The 19,798-nt window shown below is 37.3% G+C and overlaps 1 protein-coding gene across 5 annotated transcripts in view; it reads left to right on the top strand.

Annotated features, from left to right (window-relative positions):
• The window catches only part of SYNPO2 (synaptopodin 2), a 207,678-nt gene that overhangs the window by 156,046 nt on the left and 31,834 nt on the right, over positions 1-19,798 (top strand). For all 5 annotated transcript variants that reach the window (XM_042935626.1, XM_042935625.1, XM_042935627.1 and 2 more), the window contains 2 exons: positions 13,810-13,961; positions 17,403-18,214. In XM_042935626.1, coding sequence (XP_042791560.1) covers positions 13,810-13,961; positions 17,403-18,214 — 964 coding nt within the window. The remainder of the gene's footprint in view (positions 1-13,809; positions 13,962-17,402; positions 18,215-19,798) is intronic.

The following is a 19,798-nucleotide window of genomic DNA, read 5'->3' as shown; positions in this document are numbered from 1 at the left end:
TTGACCCATTTGGGTTGGAGGCTGGGATTCTATGGTTCTAACAAGTTCTGGGATAATTCCAGTGCTATGGTCTGTGAACCTCACTTTGAATAGCGAAGATGGGATTTTTATAGTCATCTTGTAGGCAAGCTAACAGGCATTTGTTTTGAAGTACTCAACAAGATACTATAGTATTAACTGGAGTATTGTGTGGTGAAAGGATATTTCCTATAACAGCACTCACTGAGCACTCACTGTGTACTACACTCTATGCCTTTGCCTCTCAGATCTCCCTTGCCTCCTCCTTATGAGGCTAACGATTATTTGTCCTTTGGGAAACCTTGCCTCCTCCAAGAATCCTTGCCATATGGCCCTGCTATGTGCTCCCACTGCATGTTGTGTTGACTTTAAGGATAGCAGTTATCATGTTGGGTTACACTTATCTACCAACTTATCTGTCTTAGAATATAAAGGTCTTGAGAGCAGAATTCATTATTGTACTTCAGAGCCCAGAACACTGTCAGTCACATAAAGACAATCAGTAAATATGTAGTATAATTACCTACTTAACTAACCAAATGAGGTAACAAAAACAAACCTCGAGCCTTGCTCCATTTTCTTACAGAAATTCAAGAAAGACCTCTGGCTGGGTGAGGAAAGAGAGTAGCTGAGGGCTCTCATCTGTCCCTGCAAGTCTCTCCTTGGCTGGCTCTGGCCCAAGATTTTTTGGCAAGATGACGACATTCATGTAGGCTTTCCTCAATCAGAAATAAATAGGAGAAGTATTAGTCAATCACAGCAGGGAACATGACTGGTTTGAAAATGCATCAACAGAACACTTACATGGACACAGAAGGCACTTGGCATGACCCTGATTTCCCTTCTTGAAGTACAGGATTTGGAAACCACTCCCACTGTCCCGCTCCACTCACGTGGACCTGCCCAGGCAGACAGAGCTTATAGGAACTGCAGGCACCTGCGGTATTGCGTCAGCTCTGGCGCCTGGTGCTTCTTCACCTCATGTGCTTACCTCCATAAATTGCAACCAAGCCCATACTTAGGAAAGTTTTATGTTTTACTGATTGCCTTGTGACTTTGCCCCTTATGGGGCCAGAAGGATGATGGCGAAATGGAGTGATTGGCAGGAGCAGCTGTAGAGTTGCTTCTTGAGTCATGGTGTGACCATTGCCTTTGCTGGGGAAAACTCAGTTATCCCTGATGTGCGGTGTTCAATAGACCAATTCATTTCCACGGATACACTGGGAATTCCCCATTTATTCCATGATACCGGTGTTGTAATCTCAAACCTAAAAGAGACTGTAAAGAGAGAATAAATTACAAAGTATACAGTAGGTTTGGGAGTGACTATTGGCCCTGGTACTGAGGGAAATGAGACAGACTTTAGAGTAAAATTCAATTTTCTCATATTGTCATTTATTCAGCTTACTATGTGCAAGATATACTTTAGGTTGTAAACAATATATTGCAATCACAGCTCTCAATGAATTTCAACTAGTCAGTAATTTGGAACTGAATGGGGGTTATTTCCAATTCAAGTTTGACATTCCAACCCTGTGAAGATTTTCTTTTCTTTTTTCTTTCCTTTTCTTTTCTTTCCCTTCCCTTTCCTTTCCTTTCCTTTCCTTTCTTTCTTTTCTTTTTTCTTTCCTTTTCTTTTCCTTTCCTTTCCTTTCCTTTCTTTTCTTTCCCTTTCCTTTCCTTTCCTTTCCTTTCCTTTCCTTTCCTTTCCTTTCCTTTCCTTTCCTTTCCTTTCTTTTCCTTTCCTTTCCTTTCCTTTCCTTTCCTTTCCTTTCCTTTCCTTTCCTTTCCTTTCCTTTCCTTTCCTTTCCTTTCCTTTCCTTCTCTTCCCTTCCCTTCCCTTCCCTTCCCTTCCCTTCCCTTCCCTTCCCTTTCTTTAAAATTTTCTCCTCTTCTGGGGTGCCTGGGTGGCTCAGTCGGTTAAGCCTCTGACTTCAGCTCAGGTCATGATCTCACCATTTGTTAGTTTGAGCACCGTGTTGGGCTCTGTGCTGACAGCTCAGAGCCTGGAGCCTGCTTCAGATTTTGTATCTCCCTCTCTCTCCACCCCTCCCCAACTTGTGCTCTGTCTCTGTCTCTCAAAAATAAATAAACATAAAAAAAAAAAATATTTTCTCCTCTTCTTTGTGTCTCATCTCCAAAGACAGTAGACTTTGGATCTCCAGAACTGGGCTGAACAGTGAGCTTCTTCATTTCCCCCCAGGTCGCCAGAGTTGCCTTCAGTCTGAAATTGCAGTTGGTTTCAGGTGTGCAAGGTTTTCAAAAGGCCTCCATTCCTGATTTCTGTCAACCTTTTCCTCCCTGGGCTGTTTGCCCTTGTGTTGCCTTTGATGGAATTTTCTCCTCTCCAACTCAGATACACGGGATGCCAATGATGCTTATCACATATGTGTGTCTCTTTAGATCAGTGGTTCTCAGAGTGTGGTCTGCAAACCTCTAGGGGTCTCTGAAATGCTTTCAGGGGATCCATGAGTTCACGAAACAATTTTCATAATAATACCAAGTTGTTGTCTTTTTCTCTGTAGACATTTGTGCCTATGATACAAAGGCAAAGGTGAATGAAGCCACTTGTACCTTAGCATTCAAGGCAGTGACCCCCACCTGTAGTAGGAGTCATTGTATTCCTTACTGTCACCATTCCACTTAGGAAACAAGTTTCTGGTTTCATATAGGATGTTCCTGATAAGGCAGTAAAGGTTTGCATTTTATTAAATCTCAAGCACACATCTTTTTAATATTCTGTGTGGCAAAATGAAAATATACATAAAGCACTTTGACTGAATCCCGAAGGACAGTGTTTGTCTTGAGGAAACACTATACAATCCTTTCAATTGCAATCTCTATAAGCCATTTTTTTCCCATGGAACTCCATTTTTATTTTAAAGAATGACTGACAGACACACTGTGGTTAATCATACTGGATATTCAGCAGACAGTTTCTTAAAAATGAACAAAATGAACCTGTCACTTCAAGGAAAACACTGCCAATATTTGAAAATTAAGTTTCATCTGCCAGTGAGAATTTGATAGCTTCTCAATACTTAAAGACTTCTCTGGTGAGATCATCGACAATATTAAGGAGTGTGATTTTGTTTATTTGTATAATGAAATGTGTCACTATTTGGAAGATCTGCAAAACTCAGTGAGTCAGTATTTACCAAATAACAATGCATGGTGTAACAGAATCATGAATGGGTAAAAGGTCCATTCAAAATGCAAAACAGACCAGTGGATTTTAATGTAACAAAGTATGAAAAGTTCATTGTTATGATTTTTTTTAATGTTATTCATTTTTGAGAGAGAGAAAGAGACAGAGTATGAGTGGGGAGGGACAGAGAGAGAGGGAGACACAGAATCCAAAGCAGGCTCCAGGCTCCGAGCTGTCAGTGCAGAGCCCCACATGGGGCTCAGACTCACAAACCGCGAGATCATGCCCTGAACCGAGCTGACTGAGCCACCCAGGTACCCCTCCTTGTTATGATTTTAAATTTCACATTGCAACTTTAGAAACTACCACTTGTTGAGTTTGATGTAGTATCAAAGAAGAATACCCAAAACTATCTGAAAAGCTGTTAAAATACTCCTCCCTTTCCAACTAGATAAATGTGTGAGGCTAGATTTTCATATGCCTCAATCAACACAATGTAACACAATAGAATTAATGCAGAAGCACATATGAGAATCCAGCTGTCTTCTATTAAGCTCAAACATTAAAGAGATTTACAGAAATAGAAAACTATTCATACTAAATTATCTTAGTTTAAAAAGCATGGTTATTTTTCATAAAAACCTATTGTTCATGTTAACATACCAGTTATTGTATTTTACAATTAATTAATGAACAAAAAATTTAAATGTCTCACTTTTTATATCTCACATGGTAAATATCAATAGATAGAACCCCCAAAAACAAAATATTTTTAAAGTACACCATCATTTTCAAGATTGTAAATGGGTCCTAAGACCAAGATGTTTGAGAATTGTTGCTCTAGGTCACACACATTTAAATACTGATGATGGTCTAGATGAAATTCCAGTTAACTAAAGCTTTGGAGGTGATCATTTAACCCCGCCCTTGAAAGGGCACAGTCCTTGATTAACTTCCCGTGACCTCTGCCTCAGCTAGTTTTCTCCTTTGTGCAGCCAAATGGCTCAGCATGTCCTGTGGCTGGGGAGGTGGCAAGTATTCCAATTATGCAAAGACCGTGTTGGCATTGTCTTTTACCCCCGTTTCCTACTAAAATAAATGTTTAATGCAATTAACTTAACTTTCTTGGAATAAAACTATGCAAAATATTTACAAATTTGTACTGTTGACAGTTCCTTAATCAAAACCTCCTTGGGGCACCTGGGTGGCTCAGTCGGTTAATCGTCAGACTCTTTATTTTGGCTCAGATCATGATCTCATGTGAGATCCAGACCTGGGTTGGGCTGTGTGCTGGCCCTCCTTCCTCCCCGCTCTGACCCTCCCCTTCCCCCCTTGCACTCTTGCTGTTTCTCAAAAAAAAAAAAAAAAAAATGCTTTAAAACCTCCTCAAAAACTTTATATGATTTCCAAAATGGAAGCACCATGATGCATCTTACATGTATCTTATATATACACATACATATGCATATGTTATGCATATGTATGTGTATATATGCATATGTGTATATTACAGTTCAATAAGGCATAGCATTAACTATCTGGAGGGGATGCCTTTGTTCTCCTATAAGGAAAATGATTCCCTGAGACCCTAAATGCCTTGTCACATGGTTTATTTGCTTAATTAAGGTGCTATCTCCAGTTTGCTACTAGAGCAAAATGATAGAACTTAATACATGTTTTAAAAATCTGTACTCTTGTCATGTAGAGGACATTTTTTCAAGTTATGTCTACCTTCTTTATCCGTAGTTTTATGTAAGAGCAACCTGGAAGAAAAAACTGCTTTATCTAGTTTAGTTAAATATAGTAAAACTTCAGATGTCTATAGAGCTGTGAGAAAACAGGACAGATATATTTTCAGTGTCTAAAACTAAACCATTTTAGTAAAAACAGCAATACAAAAAAAGTACTTAGGACCTCAAATTATGAACTCTAATCCAGTACCTAATGTGTTGATGCCTCAGATCCAGTTATACAAAACTTTTGTTTAGCTATTTAGGATACTACTCTCTAAAAGATGTCACAGGCTTTCTGCATCTAATCAATCTAGTAAAGATAATTTAAGCATTTTAAATGACTTGAGATCATAATTATTAATGTCCTTTCTTTTACTCAAATGCAATAGAGGCATCAAGTCCTATTGAGCATGTGAGAGTTTTTTTACACATTCATTAAATTATCCAGTATTCCAAGTCTTTTTTTTTTTTTTTAAGATTTTCATGTGTTTTTAAATTTTGGCTTTTATCTTCTTGCTTTGGCATTGTATTAACTATAACATCTTCCTTTATATAGGATGTATGCTTGTCTCTCCATTTCTAATTTTCTGTAAACCAAATAAAAAAGGTATTAGAATTGTATAAAACTGAGCAAATAGAATGAGAAAGAGCCCCTGACACTTACAGTGATGCATAGATGTCTTAGTGAGCTTTATTTAGTACTGTATTTTGACCTCAAAAGATGGTGAGCTTACTTATAGGTTCTTTAGATGACTAACTAAATTATTATTAGGTGAGGTATTCTAGGATAATAATTATTTTGTTAGGGCCACCTGGCTGGCTCAGTCAATAGAGCATGTGACTCTTAATCTCAGGGTTGTGAGCTTGAGCCCCATGTTAAGGTATGGAGCCTACTTTAAAAATATTTTAAAAATTATTACTTTGTCAATGGTTATGTGTACAGTTAATAAAAATAAACAGATATTTTAAAAACCAAAATAGTGAATTCTAGTTCTGTTCTCTTTTTTAAGTAATTCTGATTCTACTAATTACTTATCTAGTCTTTTAGATTTTACATGTGCTTTTTAATGAGTTCTTTAAAAAGTATTTTAAAACTATTCTTTTTTAAAAATTTTATTTATTTTGAGAGAGTGAGAGAGAGTGCGCACAAGCAGTGGAGGGGCAGAGAGAGGGGAGAGTGAGAATCCAGAGCAGAATCCATGCTCAGTGTGGAGCCGAACTCAGCTCGATTTCACGACCATGAGATCACAACCTGAGCCAATATCAAGAGTTGGATGCTCAGCCAACTGAACAATCCAGGCACCCCTTTTAAAAAATATTCTTATATTATTTTTTATACAATGTACATAGAAAGAGTATGCCTATAGGTAAGAAGTCTTTATTAAATCTATCACATTTCATCCAACAAAAAAGCAGACAGGAACATGTCCACATAGGCTCTGGTCCATCAATGGTTTTCTGAAAGACCTAGGATGTTTACATTCTTAGGAAGGAAAGAAGAGCAGAGAATACCATTCCATATTTGTACTTGGTTTTTTAGCATAATGGTGGCTGCTTAATAACAGCTCAAGAGCAGTTCTATTGCAGCATCATTTCTGCCTGTGAAATCACATTGGTATGCAGATTCTTAAGTATGCAGCCCCATGGATTAGGGCCCTCATTCCTGTCAAAGACAGTTATTTACTCCGGGAATCCTTCCAAGGTTGCTACCAGGAATGCTTTTTACTTTTATGGTGACTTGGTCCCTAAGGATAAAGACAATTATCCAAAAGGAAAACTTTTCGCTCAGTATCCGTACATATATTAGTGACCACAGCAGTAAAGTTCATAGTCTTCAAATGAAAACTCAACATGAGAACAGACTATTGAGCTTGAGTTGAGGTGCTGAGTATAGAATAACTGAAAAATCCTAGTACCTGTTTGCATTTGCACCCATGACCTGATTTGAATATACAGTTTAAGATTTATTTTCACTATTTAGACAAACATTTTGTAAATTGAATCCCTTTTTCAATTCTTTATGCACTTATCAATGTTTTAATGGAGAAAAGCCTTATTTCCTTTTAGGAATCAACTATTATCCTTTTAGAACATTTGTCTAAAATAACTGTGCATGTTGATAACCATCTCACTTTTTTCCTTACAAATTCTTCACAGAGTTCTTATTTCTCTTGTATTGATTTCCTAGTATGTACTCTATAATGGCTTTTCTGAGCTTCGTTCATTGTCCTCAAGTTTGAATCTCCTCTGCCCTTCCTCCTTTATTCTTAGCAGATGGTGACCTCATACAATTTATCCAGTGTACATTTCTTCATTGTCTCTCCTGTCTTGAAGTACAAGTCTCTGCATCCATAGTTTCTTCATCTTATCTGTATTTGAGTAGCTTCCCCTTCCTTCTTACTTTCTGTGTTTGCCCTTGATTCTATCACTGTGTATCAGTTCAGAGTTTATTTGCAAAAAGTAGAAACCTCTATTTATTTTAGTCAGAAATGAATTTAATAAGTACTTACAGACTTGTTGAAAGATCTGGAAAGTCAGGCTTTAGGCAGGGCCTCTAGGAATGACTTCAAACAACACTGCAGAACTGGCTACCCAAGGGATTGGCAACATTTGCCACAATATGGAAGCAAGAGAGTCAGGAGCCATTGGTCCTGGCACTGGGTCTAGGGTTACACGTCTTAGTGGTGATCTAGGATTATGACCTGATGGAAGCTGCCAGCAGAACTGCTGTATCCAGAGTAAAATCATCTCCCAGATCTGCACCAGCAAAATGGATACCTCACAATCTAATGTCTCTCCCTGTTTAACTCAATCCCTAATACAAGTTTCTTGCAGCTACACTTGCTGTGTTAGAACTATATCACACCCTGAGCACTCGCTGAAGGAGAGTCTGGGAAATGCTCTTATCTACTCAGCCTCTGTAACATACAAGGCACACTCAAACGAGGTTGGGACACAAGTTGAGCAATCCATCCGACTCTGCCACGGTCTTCTCCACTGACTTTTGATTTACCCAGTTATTAGTTATATTCCTTATTTACCATATGCTAGGTATTTTCTCAAGTCTTTTTCTCCACTTTACTATTTGAATTTTTTGCAGTAGGTTCCAGGATGTTGTTTGCTTCCCACAAGAAAGATTTTCCTTGGGTTATTATTGCTTTTATTCCTTGTATTCTGGTCCTTGTTTTCTTTTGCCTTGTCATCCTGAAACTATATTGCTATTTGCTATTGATTTCCAGAAATATTGTACCACTGTAAACATGAGTTCCCAACAACTTGTGAACTCATCTTTGGTACTAGGAAACTCGCCATCAAAGACTGAGTTTGGAGTTCAGAATCTTGAGAGCAAGCCCTGTAAAAGTAAGATTATTTCCTTACTTCTAAAACTTAATTAACCACCATCATTGCTCTTGCTGTGGCTCCCAGTGACCATTCTGACCATTTCTCTGGTCAGTTGAAGAATACAGATCCACCTAGGGCTTCAGTGTGAGAGCCAGCTGGGGTGAGGGAATGCTTATTAAGTCTTATCTCAGAGATAAGGGAAAGTTTTGTTAAAGCCCTGGGAAACTGAGGAAAGGCTGGAGCTTCAGAAAGAGCTGTTAGATCATAGACTACTTTCCAATTGCCATCAAAAAGTTTTAATTTCTAATACTTTCCTTATCTGAGATCATCTCTCTCATCCACTTCTGATTATCTCAAGGTCCCTAAGACTTCATGTTATGGATTGAGAATAGCCCACATAGGAGAGTTTAGATTTATGCTAATTTCCTCTTTCCTTTTCATAAAATTTAATAGATGTAGTAGTGGAATCTAAGGAAGAGATTGTCTTGGTTCCTACCACGTACTCTGACATCTTCCAAGAGGACTTGTCAATGAGTTATACATGAAAATCAGCCCATGAGATAAGATTTAGTTTCACTGACAATAAGCTGACACAACTGACATGCCATGTACACAAGACAAAATAGTTTAACCACAAGATTCTATGAGAATTCAAATCTGATACCTGTTTTCTAGTCAGTTCTGGAAGACTTGGAAATGAAGGTGAAGACAGAGAATAGAAAAAGAAGCTTTTTGCATTTTTCTAGGGAATTATTTCTTCCTAAAACCAAATTAGCATACCTGAAACTCTTCTCAGATTTATTCTGTGAAATGAAAATAACACTGTTGAATTTCCCAGAGAAGCTCTAACTTTCCATTTTCACTTGGTGGTAATAAAATAAGTCTTGCCTGGCATGGATCAAGAAGCAGTAAGCAAAGAATACAGTATTTGGTAAATATTTACATTACCAACATCTCTTAGTTCTGTGGTCTGATTAAATTGAGAGGCACTTATAGGGACTACAGTATTTTAAGGATAGAAACTCCTTATCAGTATGTGTATTAGATGTGGAAAGAGGTCTCTGAGGGAATGTTCTCAAGAAAAAGGCATTACATCACACGCTCATATAGGTATGTTGTGTCAAATCACAGTTTGCAAAAGATAATTATACTCAAGTTTGAATTTTTAACATATTGGGTCAAAATATTGATTATTTTCCAGTCATTAAAGAATACCTTATATATAAATGTTACAATATAAGAAGAAGAAGGAAAATCAAATGAAACAAAACCTGTCTTTCCCAGTTAATGGGCTGACAGGGCAAATCTTTGTTACCTCTGCCTTATCTCTTCCATTTTCTCCATGACTTTCCTTAACTGCCTATACTAATTCTTGTTATACTTCTCCTCCCTCCCTTTACTCTGATTCATGGTAGAGAATTCAGACTATTGACTACAGAGGCAACGTGCATAGTGGTTAAAAACACATGCTCTGAAGTCAGATTCCCTGGGTTCAATTTCTGATTCTCACTCTGTGATTTTAGGCAAAGTACCTAATTTTCTGTTTTCTTATCTGTAAAATGAAAGTGAGGGAAGCCTGTTTGAACATACACAAATGGAGTTATATTTATACTTCTCACTGAGGTTTTGTAGGGATAAGTGGTTGAGCATGCATAGGGCTTAGCATAGTAAGTGCTCAATGAAAACAAGCCACTAGTATTTAAATAACTGTATTGTTTCAAGCAATAAGTAGGCTTGTCTTCTTCCACCTTTCAGCTATGAAATGTGTACTTACTGAGGAAAAGACAGATACAACCTTTATCTTTAGATTAAGATGAGTTAATGCCAAATATATGCATAAAAACTGAAAATAAATCCAGATGTTTTCAAACATCTGGCAAACTACCAACATTCTATAGCTTTTCTTCATACTTGGCACGTTCCTTTCAAGTGTGTGTATGTGCTGGAAGCTGAGTCATTTTTATCCATTAGCCCTTTCTTGCGCACCTCTAGGAGTTGTATATGCATCATGGAACTTAATACATATTATTTCTAATCCCTTTTAACCATCTAAAGAAGTAATATTTATTAGCTCTATTTTACAGTTTAGGAAACTAAAGCTCAAAGTGTAATATAACTTATCTAAGTTCAGTCAGATCGTCATTATTGGAGCTACATGATTGAAATCCGTCTTCCTTCAGAGTTGGTATTCTCTCCCACTTTGACATGTATTTTATGAATCTATGACTAATGGCCTTAGAAGAAGACTGGTTGATAAATTCACTGAGATTCAGCATCATCAATGCTAATGATCTGTATATCCAAATTTATCACTGACAGCATATTTCATTTTCACAAATAGGACTATTTTCAGGAGTTAGAATTTTTACTCACATACATAATAATACTCAAATATATACATTTTAACAGTATATAATTATACACAATGTAAGGTAAGGATCTTTTGTACACTAATAAGTGTTTATCCATCATATGAACAGAACCTATAACAGAACCATTTTGGTAAAGTTGCTGACTGCAAAAGATATGTCTGGGCATAATAGACACTGTCACACAATCTTTGTTTTGCTAGTCCATTTAAAAATGGAGAAAGAATAGTCCTACAGAGAAACCTTTGTGGCAAGGGAAGTATCATCATACTTAACATGGTCCTTGAGGAAAATATTTCTTGCTGTTCAGACAAATGTAAAAGGTCAGTGAAACACAATCACAGCAGTTGATTATGAATGTTGACCTCAGAATGCATGCTCTGAAGGAATGCTAACTACTCCTACCATAATGCTTTTGCTTATTTGGATACCATTAAAAGCTCCACTTGACAGGCATAATGATGAACGGTACTTTTCCTGTCAAGCAACACATGTTTGGATGATAGACAGCTCTCTTAACTTGGGGATTTATTTATCTTCCAAGGACAATTTTTCAACTTGCTCTGCAAACCCATGGAATTGCTTAAAACTCACATAACTTATTACTGACAAAGGGAAACCCCCTGTCCTCACACATAAGATTGGGCCTTGAGGGGTACAATGATACATCTGTTTTATAAATATAAAACCTCTTTGGTCCTCCATAAGCTGAATTTTCTGTGTTCTAGTACTTCTGACTCAATTGACTGAATGGGTTTATACTTCAAAAAATGCCTTGTTATCCACCTAATCTTATTTTATAAAAAAATAAATAAATTTAGATGATTGAAATGTGAACTAATAACTCTAACAGTAACTTAAGTGTTCATTATTGGGTATTGTTTTATCCCTGATTTATAAACAACTCTCTTGTGATTCTTTATTTTAATTATTTCATGCAAGACAAAACAAAACAAATATATTTGGCAATTAAATAGATATTTTTCAAAACTGGGTGCATATTCTTTTTCTCATTTCTTTTGTTGCTTCCTTATAGCCTTGGAAATATTGAATTCATTTAACATTTTGCAATAAACTAGTGTGTTCTTCCAAAAAATAAGAATGAGACAAATTTATTAGAAAAGGGAAAGCCACTTTAGATTATAATTTATGATGATCAATGGACAGATCATCCCAGAACAAAACTAACTGAATCACTTCAAACTTCAATAGTGTCATAGTTTTGGCACTTAAAGGTATTCTTTTACTTTCAAGAGTACCACTTAAAATTTAAATGGACCAGGAGAGGGGCACCTGGGTGGCTAAGTTAGTTAAGCATCTGATTTCGGCTCAGGTCATGATCTTGTAGCCCATGAGTCTGGTTCCCATGAGTATGATCTCACGGTCCATGATTTTGGTCTGTGCTGACAGCTCAGAGCCTGGAGTCTGCTTCAGATTCTGTGTCTCCCTCTCTCTCTCTCTCTGCCCCTCCCCCACTCTCATTTTCTCTCTCTCTCTCTCTCTCTCTTTCTCTCTCTCAAAAGTACTAAGCATTAAACATTTTTTTTTTAAATAAATGGGCCAGGAGATATAAACTTAAGCCTATGTTGGTCAACATATTGATTATCATTAAAACCTTAGCAAGAATCAGTGGGCAACTGTTGTAGGTAAGTTGATATATGTTTCATGCCTAAAATGAACCTGGCTATGAAAATATTCTTCAAGAAGCATTGCTTACCAGACTGAGCTGTCTGGACTTAGAATCTTGATTTTAATAAAAAGGGATCATCTTGGTAGAAAACATCTACAGTAGTATCTGAAAGTGTTCTTAAGTTTGAAATTGTATGACATGTTACATGGTTCATTGAAAACTATTAAACTCACATTATAAAATGAAACCTAAACACATTAGTATCACTTAGGTTCCCAGCAGGAAATAGGTGGCATGCTCAAAGGAGTAATTAAAAATAATATAATGCAGGGACTAAAGGCAGGTTTAAGTGAACCAACAGATGATACTGAAGCACTGGGAGATAAAAAGCAGAAACTACTATTACCTTTAGGCCTGAAGATACAAGAAGATGGAATGTGTTATTTCAACATAAGAGTTAAGGCATCGTAGAGGAGCTATGACTCTCTAGATGGAGGAACAGAACCATTGCCAAACCGTGACCCAGCAGGTTCAGCAGGGAGAACATCTACCTGACCTCTCATTCCTCTGCTCTTTGATGTCTTAACTGGGGCTTCCTGTTGACCAAATCCAACCAGGGGCACACTGAGGAGCTCAGCCTGTGCTGTCTCTAGAGGCCAGTGCCCGGAGGGTGGAGAGTGGAGAGGGTGGAGAATGAACCTGGAAAGGCAAAGGGAGAATAATCAGCATAACATTTTACCATTATCATAATTCTACAGGATATAAACCTCCAATTATTCCTCACTAAGGAGCTGGTGGGAGCTCTCAGTCATTATTCTTGTCCTCTGAATTTCTCCTTTCCAGGTTCTGAAAGTTGTCTTTTAGGTTTTTTTTCAATTTTTGTTCCATGTCATTCTGTGCAAGAACATGATGCAATCTTTATAGCAGGGATGTTTTTATTATTTGCAAAATAATCTTTTTTTTTCTTTCCTCTTTGCTAAACTTTGCTTAGTATCAAGACTTGCATAGTTGATTTCAATAAAGGATTTTTCTCTTTGACATTATTCTTAATATCCTGGCTGCCTAAGTTCCCCATTATGCTGGGATGGCTTTCATTAGTTCATTTAGCTGTACAGTGCTCTCCTTAAACTGTCCTGCCCTGTATCTCCTTCTTAAAGTCAGTGCTCCATCCACGTCAGCAATGGAAAAGGTTTAAAAATTTTTTTTTAATGTGAGAAGTCACTTTCTGACTAGCGTCAGACTTCACAATGTGACATAATTATTTTTAATGTAAACTCAATTCTTTTAATACGTCTGCCCTCACTTTTCTCTGTTCTTTTTTTTATTCCAGTTCCTTTGTCATAGATTTACTTCCCTTTTCCATTTAGTTACAATGCTATGAATTAAATGTTGACTTGATGGTACATATTGGGTTGTGTGTGTGAGAGGGATAAGAAGTGTGTAAAGTGGTCTTATAGGTCGAAAGGTGGATTAAAAACCAGAGTTAATGTTATAGTTTGCAGATCTATTTGCCTCTCCCGAATAAAAGTTTCTCAGAGAGAGTGGCAGTGTTTTTGCTTTCTTTTTCAGATCCGAAGCCAGAGCAAAGCCTCTGGGTCTGGGCTCTGTGAGGGGGATGAAGTGGTTTCTATCAATGGCAACCCTTGTGCAGACCTTACCTACCCCCAGGTCATCAAGCTCATGGAGAGCATAACAGACTCTCTACAAATGCTCATCAAAAGGTACAAAAGAGTTGTTGGATTATATGTTTTCTCTTGAAGTTAGATAGGACTGACTACAGCTTTTACTACCTATATAATTTGTCATTTATGGGGAAATTGGGGTTGCTCTGTAGAAAGTCAGTTTAGTTAAACAGAAGAACCACCATGTTTGAAAAATGGCAATTCTAATCAACTTAATTTTCTGGTTAATTGAGAATTAACTTGAAAATCTTTGTTTTATGAACTTTGTTGAAAATCTTAGGTATTTTAGACTAGCTGTTTAGAAAGCTCAGTATGTTGAACGTAATTTAATACTTCAGGGTCAAGATTTTGTGGTGGGTCAGGATCACTAAATTATAATTCCAGATTCACAGATGAATTAAAAATGTTTAACTTAACTATACAGAACAAACTGATGGACACCATCAGACGGGACGGGGGTGGGAGGTTGAAGGAGAAAGGCGACAGGGATTAGGGAGTGCACTTGTCATGATGAACACTGGATAATGTATGGAAGTGTTGAATTACTATATTGTACACCAGAAACTGATAATAACACTGTATGTTCATTATACTGGAATTAAATTTTTAAAAATAGCAGCAATAAATTCCATTAAAAAGTGTTTAAGTGTTAAATCATTATATTGTACAATAAGTTTTTATAGAAAGAGAATGCCTAGGAGAAGGAAAAGAACAACAAAAACCCTAAAAGCAGCTAGATTTCTGCTTGTCAGGACCTCCAGTAAAAGCATTTGGGTATGGATAAAAGCAGATGGTTAGAATAAAGGTTTTGGGACTATTAATGGAAATCACTTGTTACTCTGGTCTCTCCAAATATCACCCTTCCCACCTAACGGCTTAAAAATGCACTAGTAAACTTTAAACACTTAAAAAAAAAAAAAAAAAAAAAAAAAGAATACAACAAGGGCAATCACAAAAAAAGAAAAAAAAAACTATAGCATGAGCGTTTTTGCAGTGTGCAAATCACAGTACTGTGTGCAAATTCAGACTGACTTTGCAAGTGAGGCTCTGACCATTACATTGTAATGAATCCGGAAAGGAAAGTTCTGGCTTCTTGGAGAGAGCCTTCAGGAAGAAGATGTCAGAGGACATCTCACATAGAATTTAAAGCTCTCCAGGTTTTGTATTAACTCTGCAGAAACACTACATGCAGCATTACCCCTCTGATAATCATTCACTATTGGTTCCATTTCTATATACACATGAACTCAGTAAGGCCATAATCTTGTGAAAATAAAAGAAATATAGCATTATTCTTGGAATCTCCCATCTAAATATTTAGCCATCAAGCCCAATGTTCAAGCCCAATATTTAGGATCCTACTTACTTATAAAGCTACCATTTGCTTTTATAAGGAAACTAATGGGAAGCTTGCCAAGTGTGGACACAGTGTTAGCCATACTCATGCATAAATCTGTGAGGTATCAAAGACGTCCATCTTTGTAAAAGTTTAATCATATCCCAAATAGGGGGAAAACCTTTATCCAATTTATTCCCTTTTTAGTGTCCTTACTCTGTCAATGAGGCCAATTTCTTTGGAACATATTTGTGGTCTGGGACATTCCCTGCTAGTTCTTGTTTTGATTACAGTGGCTATCACTGGGAAAATCCTTGGTGATTTAGAGCCGAGCCTCTGGTACGTATTTGCTTTCAGAAATAAATGAACTAGTTCTCTGCTACTTTTAATAATTGGAAATATGATTATTATTTTCTCTTAAGAATTTTGACTTTTACAAAATAAATCATTGATGAGATTCGAATGGAATCTCAAATTAAAATCAGCCCAAAGGCAATCATCACCATCATTGTCACCACCACCACCACAACCATTCCGGATAGCTGAACATTGTACCTATGTAGGCTGAATGGAAATGAAATCTCTAACCTCTGTTGCTTTTATGATTTTTACTCTTGTACATCCATTTTACTTCTGCTACCAGTAAATATTAACATTTATCTAAACCATTGGCCTGTATTACAGTCTATAAGCCTGGAATAAATTCAAATGACTCTCTTCTCAGCTTCCTAATTGATTGCTAACATAATTCAAAGTGATTTAATCTACTTCCATCTGAGGGCTTCCTAAATTAACACTCTCTGACCTTGTGGTACCATCAAATTTAGTTGCATGGAGTGTATTCATCATTTCCTATATAAGAAAGATCTAATTTGCTATCACCATGTTTTTAAAATGCTATATTATAATTTTTTTTTAATTACTGGGAAACTTTACAGATTACTTCCTTAGAGAAAACTTCATTTCACTTGATTGTTGGTTTTTTATTGTTTTGTTCAGTTTTCTTTTACTAAGTGCAGTCAAAAGCAAGGTTAGGAGCAATTGTTTTGAACATTAGAAATTCTATCAGATAGATTCTAAGATATATTCCTTTGGGTAGCCCCTTGAGTAGGGGTTCACTCCCTTCAAGTGATGACTTGGCATTAATCAGGGTGCATTTTGAGGGAAGACAAAAGGGGCAGGGATAGACACTGCTGTTTTTTGCTTTTTTTTTTTTTTTTTTTGAACTTACAAATGTGAGACATGAAGGCATCACCTACAGCTATTCTGTAAATGATGCTTCTCTTCTAAAAGCCGTTAGAATTTTGAGTTTTAGCAAGAAGTCATTTGACTCTTAAACTGGCATTGCTTCTTGCAAACCTAGGTTTGCAAAACCAACTGAGAATGGTTAAGGTCAGAATCAAAGGATTGTGGTGAGCAGCTCTGGACTTCTTAGCTGAGAGATAAAGAACAGTTTGATTTCAGAGATCCTACAAGGAAATGCTCCAAGACACAGGTTCAAACAGGAGAAGGGGAGACATCTCCGATTATAAATACTCCATGACTCAATGATTCATTGCAGCATGGAAAGGATTTCTCTTTACACAAGAGTACTGGGCTGGGGTCCACTTATTACAAAACACATGCTCACTGGAGTTTGAAAAACAGCTTCTATTTCATTCCTTTCAGGAAAGCACAGCCTCTAAAAGGATTACTTGAATTATGTGTATATTAATATTGTTCTGAAGCTGTTGAATATGTTTATGTGACATAGTGTTCAGACCTAAACTTAGTCAGTAAGACATTGAAATGCTTTGTCATATTAGAACAAACATGGTTATTTGAAAACATGCAAATAGTTACAGATAAAGGACATCAATGAAGCTATAACCTGTGCTTTTAAAAAATAAAAGCTGAATTTAGGATGGATTTAGGTTCCATAATCTTTTGTAAGCATTTTGGCTTTGCTTTAAAGAAAAGTTTATTTGGAAGATCCTTAAGTAATAAGATAAACATGTTGCCAACTTCTGCTTTCAAATATGTTGCAGTTGACATTTAGGAGGAAATATTTTGACGGTATCATGTATCATAAAAGTGTTGGGAAGTTCTTTGGCAGGTGTAACACACTCCAGTTTAACCATCTGGACTGATTTTTCTGTGTGCAGACCATCCAGTGGAGTAAATGAGACTTCCATCTCTGAAACTGAAAACAAAAGCCCTGAGCATCCCACCCATGAGCGGTGCGTGGAAAGTACCACTCTGCAGATTCGACCAGCCGCAAAGAACCAGCACAGAGAGTTCTATGTTGCCTCGATCAAGAGTGGAGTTCCTCTGACTGAGGACCAAGGGAGTGGTCCTGGTTTTTCTGAGAGCATAAAAGAAGAAACAGGCCTGAGCTACCATGTGGCTCCCTACATGCCCGACTCCCAAAGAGGACGCTTAGCAGAGGAGGTTATCTTAAGGGAGAAGGCAGAAGCTGGGCAGCCAGGCCCTGTGGTTGAGTTACAACTGTCCCTTTCACAAGAGAGACACAAGGGCACAAATGTCCCCGTGGTGGCTCTCCTGGGAGCTGAAAAATCTAAGTCTCCTGACCCAGATCCTTATTTACAACACGACAGGATTGTCCACATAAATTCGGTCCCCACGAATGAGAAAGGGGAGCCTTCTCTGAGGTCCAGCAAGATAATCCAGATCTCCAGTGGCAAAGAGTTAAAAGTGATCCAGGGAAATGAAGCAGGAGACAAGGGGCTGCCCCGAGTGGAAGTGATACTCGACTGCTTGGACAGGCAGAAGACGGAAGGGTGCAGGCTTCAGGCAGGAAAGGGGTGTGTGGATTCTCCAGTGGAAGGAGGGCAGTCAGAAGCACCTCCTTCTCTGGTATCCTTTGCAGTCTCATCAGAAGGCACAGAGCAGGGAGAAGATCCACGCTTGGAAAGGGATCACAGCAGACCTCACAAGCACAGAGCGCGTCACGCACGTAAGTCCTTCTCTGGGGCCACTGCTGGGCTATCGGAAGGGGCTTGGGAGCTTAAGGCTTTTTGCTGCTGCTTCCCTTACATGGATTTTTTTTTTTTTTTTAAGATTTTTCTCATGTCTCCTTGTGATTTGAAAAAATTATTAATGCACAGAATAAGAAATGTGAAACTGTGGAGAATACCAATTTCTGAAATGGAGGCACTAAGTGTGAAGTTAGTAGTAGATTTAAATGCTATTTAATGCAATTTCTTTTATCCCCAAAGGCACAGGAGCTGCTAAAGAAAATAATATTGTTAAATGTGTCCCTTTGATTTGTCTCAGAATGTTGTAATATTTCAGGTAAAATGTCACAGGGGCGTATTTGAAGTCATTGCGGACTCTGAGTTTAAATGTCAAAAACCGTGGTGTCTACTTCTGAGAGATGTCTTTAAAATGCAGGCTCCACCACTGATATTAAAAGCAGATCCTCATTTTGAAAAAAATCATTGTGCAGCTTGATGATGCTTGCAGAAGTGAGTTTGATGGACAAGGACATGTGGAGTACTGAGCAGTTACATGAGCCTCTCCGTTTTGTAGGTCTTCATTCGACTGCACAGCATTTCATCTACCTTCTAGACACAGAAGTCATTCTCCAGGGCCATGTGGAGGCATTTAAATGCCCCCAAACACAGAATATATTTAAATTCAAGGCTGTTGACGGTGTTTTGTTTTACCCAGGGGAGTGATCACCAGAAGGAGAATGAGGATAAGAATGGCAGTTAGGTTTTATGATTTTTATTATTTTCTTTTCTCTCCCTCTCTTTTTTAAACAAATTTTGGAATTCCATTTGAGGAGGTAAAGGCTGACCAGCAAAGGCACTTGAATGTATGAGTGACACACAACGGTAATGAACTCAGTTATTCAAAGTAGCGTAGGAAATCTCCTAACCTATCGTTATTCCTTTCAAAGCGTATTTTTAGCATAACCATTTGTAGCTTTATTGGCAAGTGCTGTTAATCGTCCTTGTACTTGAAGCATCTGTATGCATCTTCACATTTGTAGCCTATCAGACAAGTGTATTAAGGCAGCATTCACATACTTTACATGTTGACCGTGAAGTTTTAGCAACAACCGTGCAACTGTGACTGTCAATTCAGTAGTAAGTTGTGTAACACTACTCAGAAAGAGGAATTACATTTAGGCATGATCACACTTTCTACTACTTTCTCCAAATAAAATTTGATTGCCAGGGAATATCTGTAACTTTGTCATAAAACTGTTTACTCTGATTCTATTCTATTTTTAAAAAATGAATCATTGAGTCTTATTTTTTCCAGTGACAAAAAAAAGCTAATTTTTAATCATAAAATATTCAACAGGTTTTCCTGAAATTTCCATGTAACTATTTTGAAGAATTCAGAACTTACTTGTGAATCATGCTCCTTATTATTATATACATGATGACAATTAACTGATGCTATAAGTTAATTTTCCACCAACTTATTTTTGTAACCATAATGATAAAATTAAAAATTTGTATATAAATGTTTGTTACTTTAAAACCATCAAACTCTCATTTTAAATGATTTAATTCCCGCATCAGCT

The sequence above is a fragment of the Panthera leo genome, chromosome B1 (assembly GCF_018350215.1).
Source record: "Panthera leo isolate Ple1 chromosome B1, P.leo_Ple1_pat1.1, whole genome shotgun sequence".
In the NCBI taxonomy this organism is placed as follows: Eukaryota; Metazoa; Chordata; class Mammalia; order Carnivora; family Felidae; genus Panthera; species Panthera leo.
The sequence above is the reverse complement of the archived record's forward strand: the minus strand, read 5'-3'. Positions and strand labels throughout refer to the sequence as shown.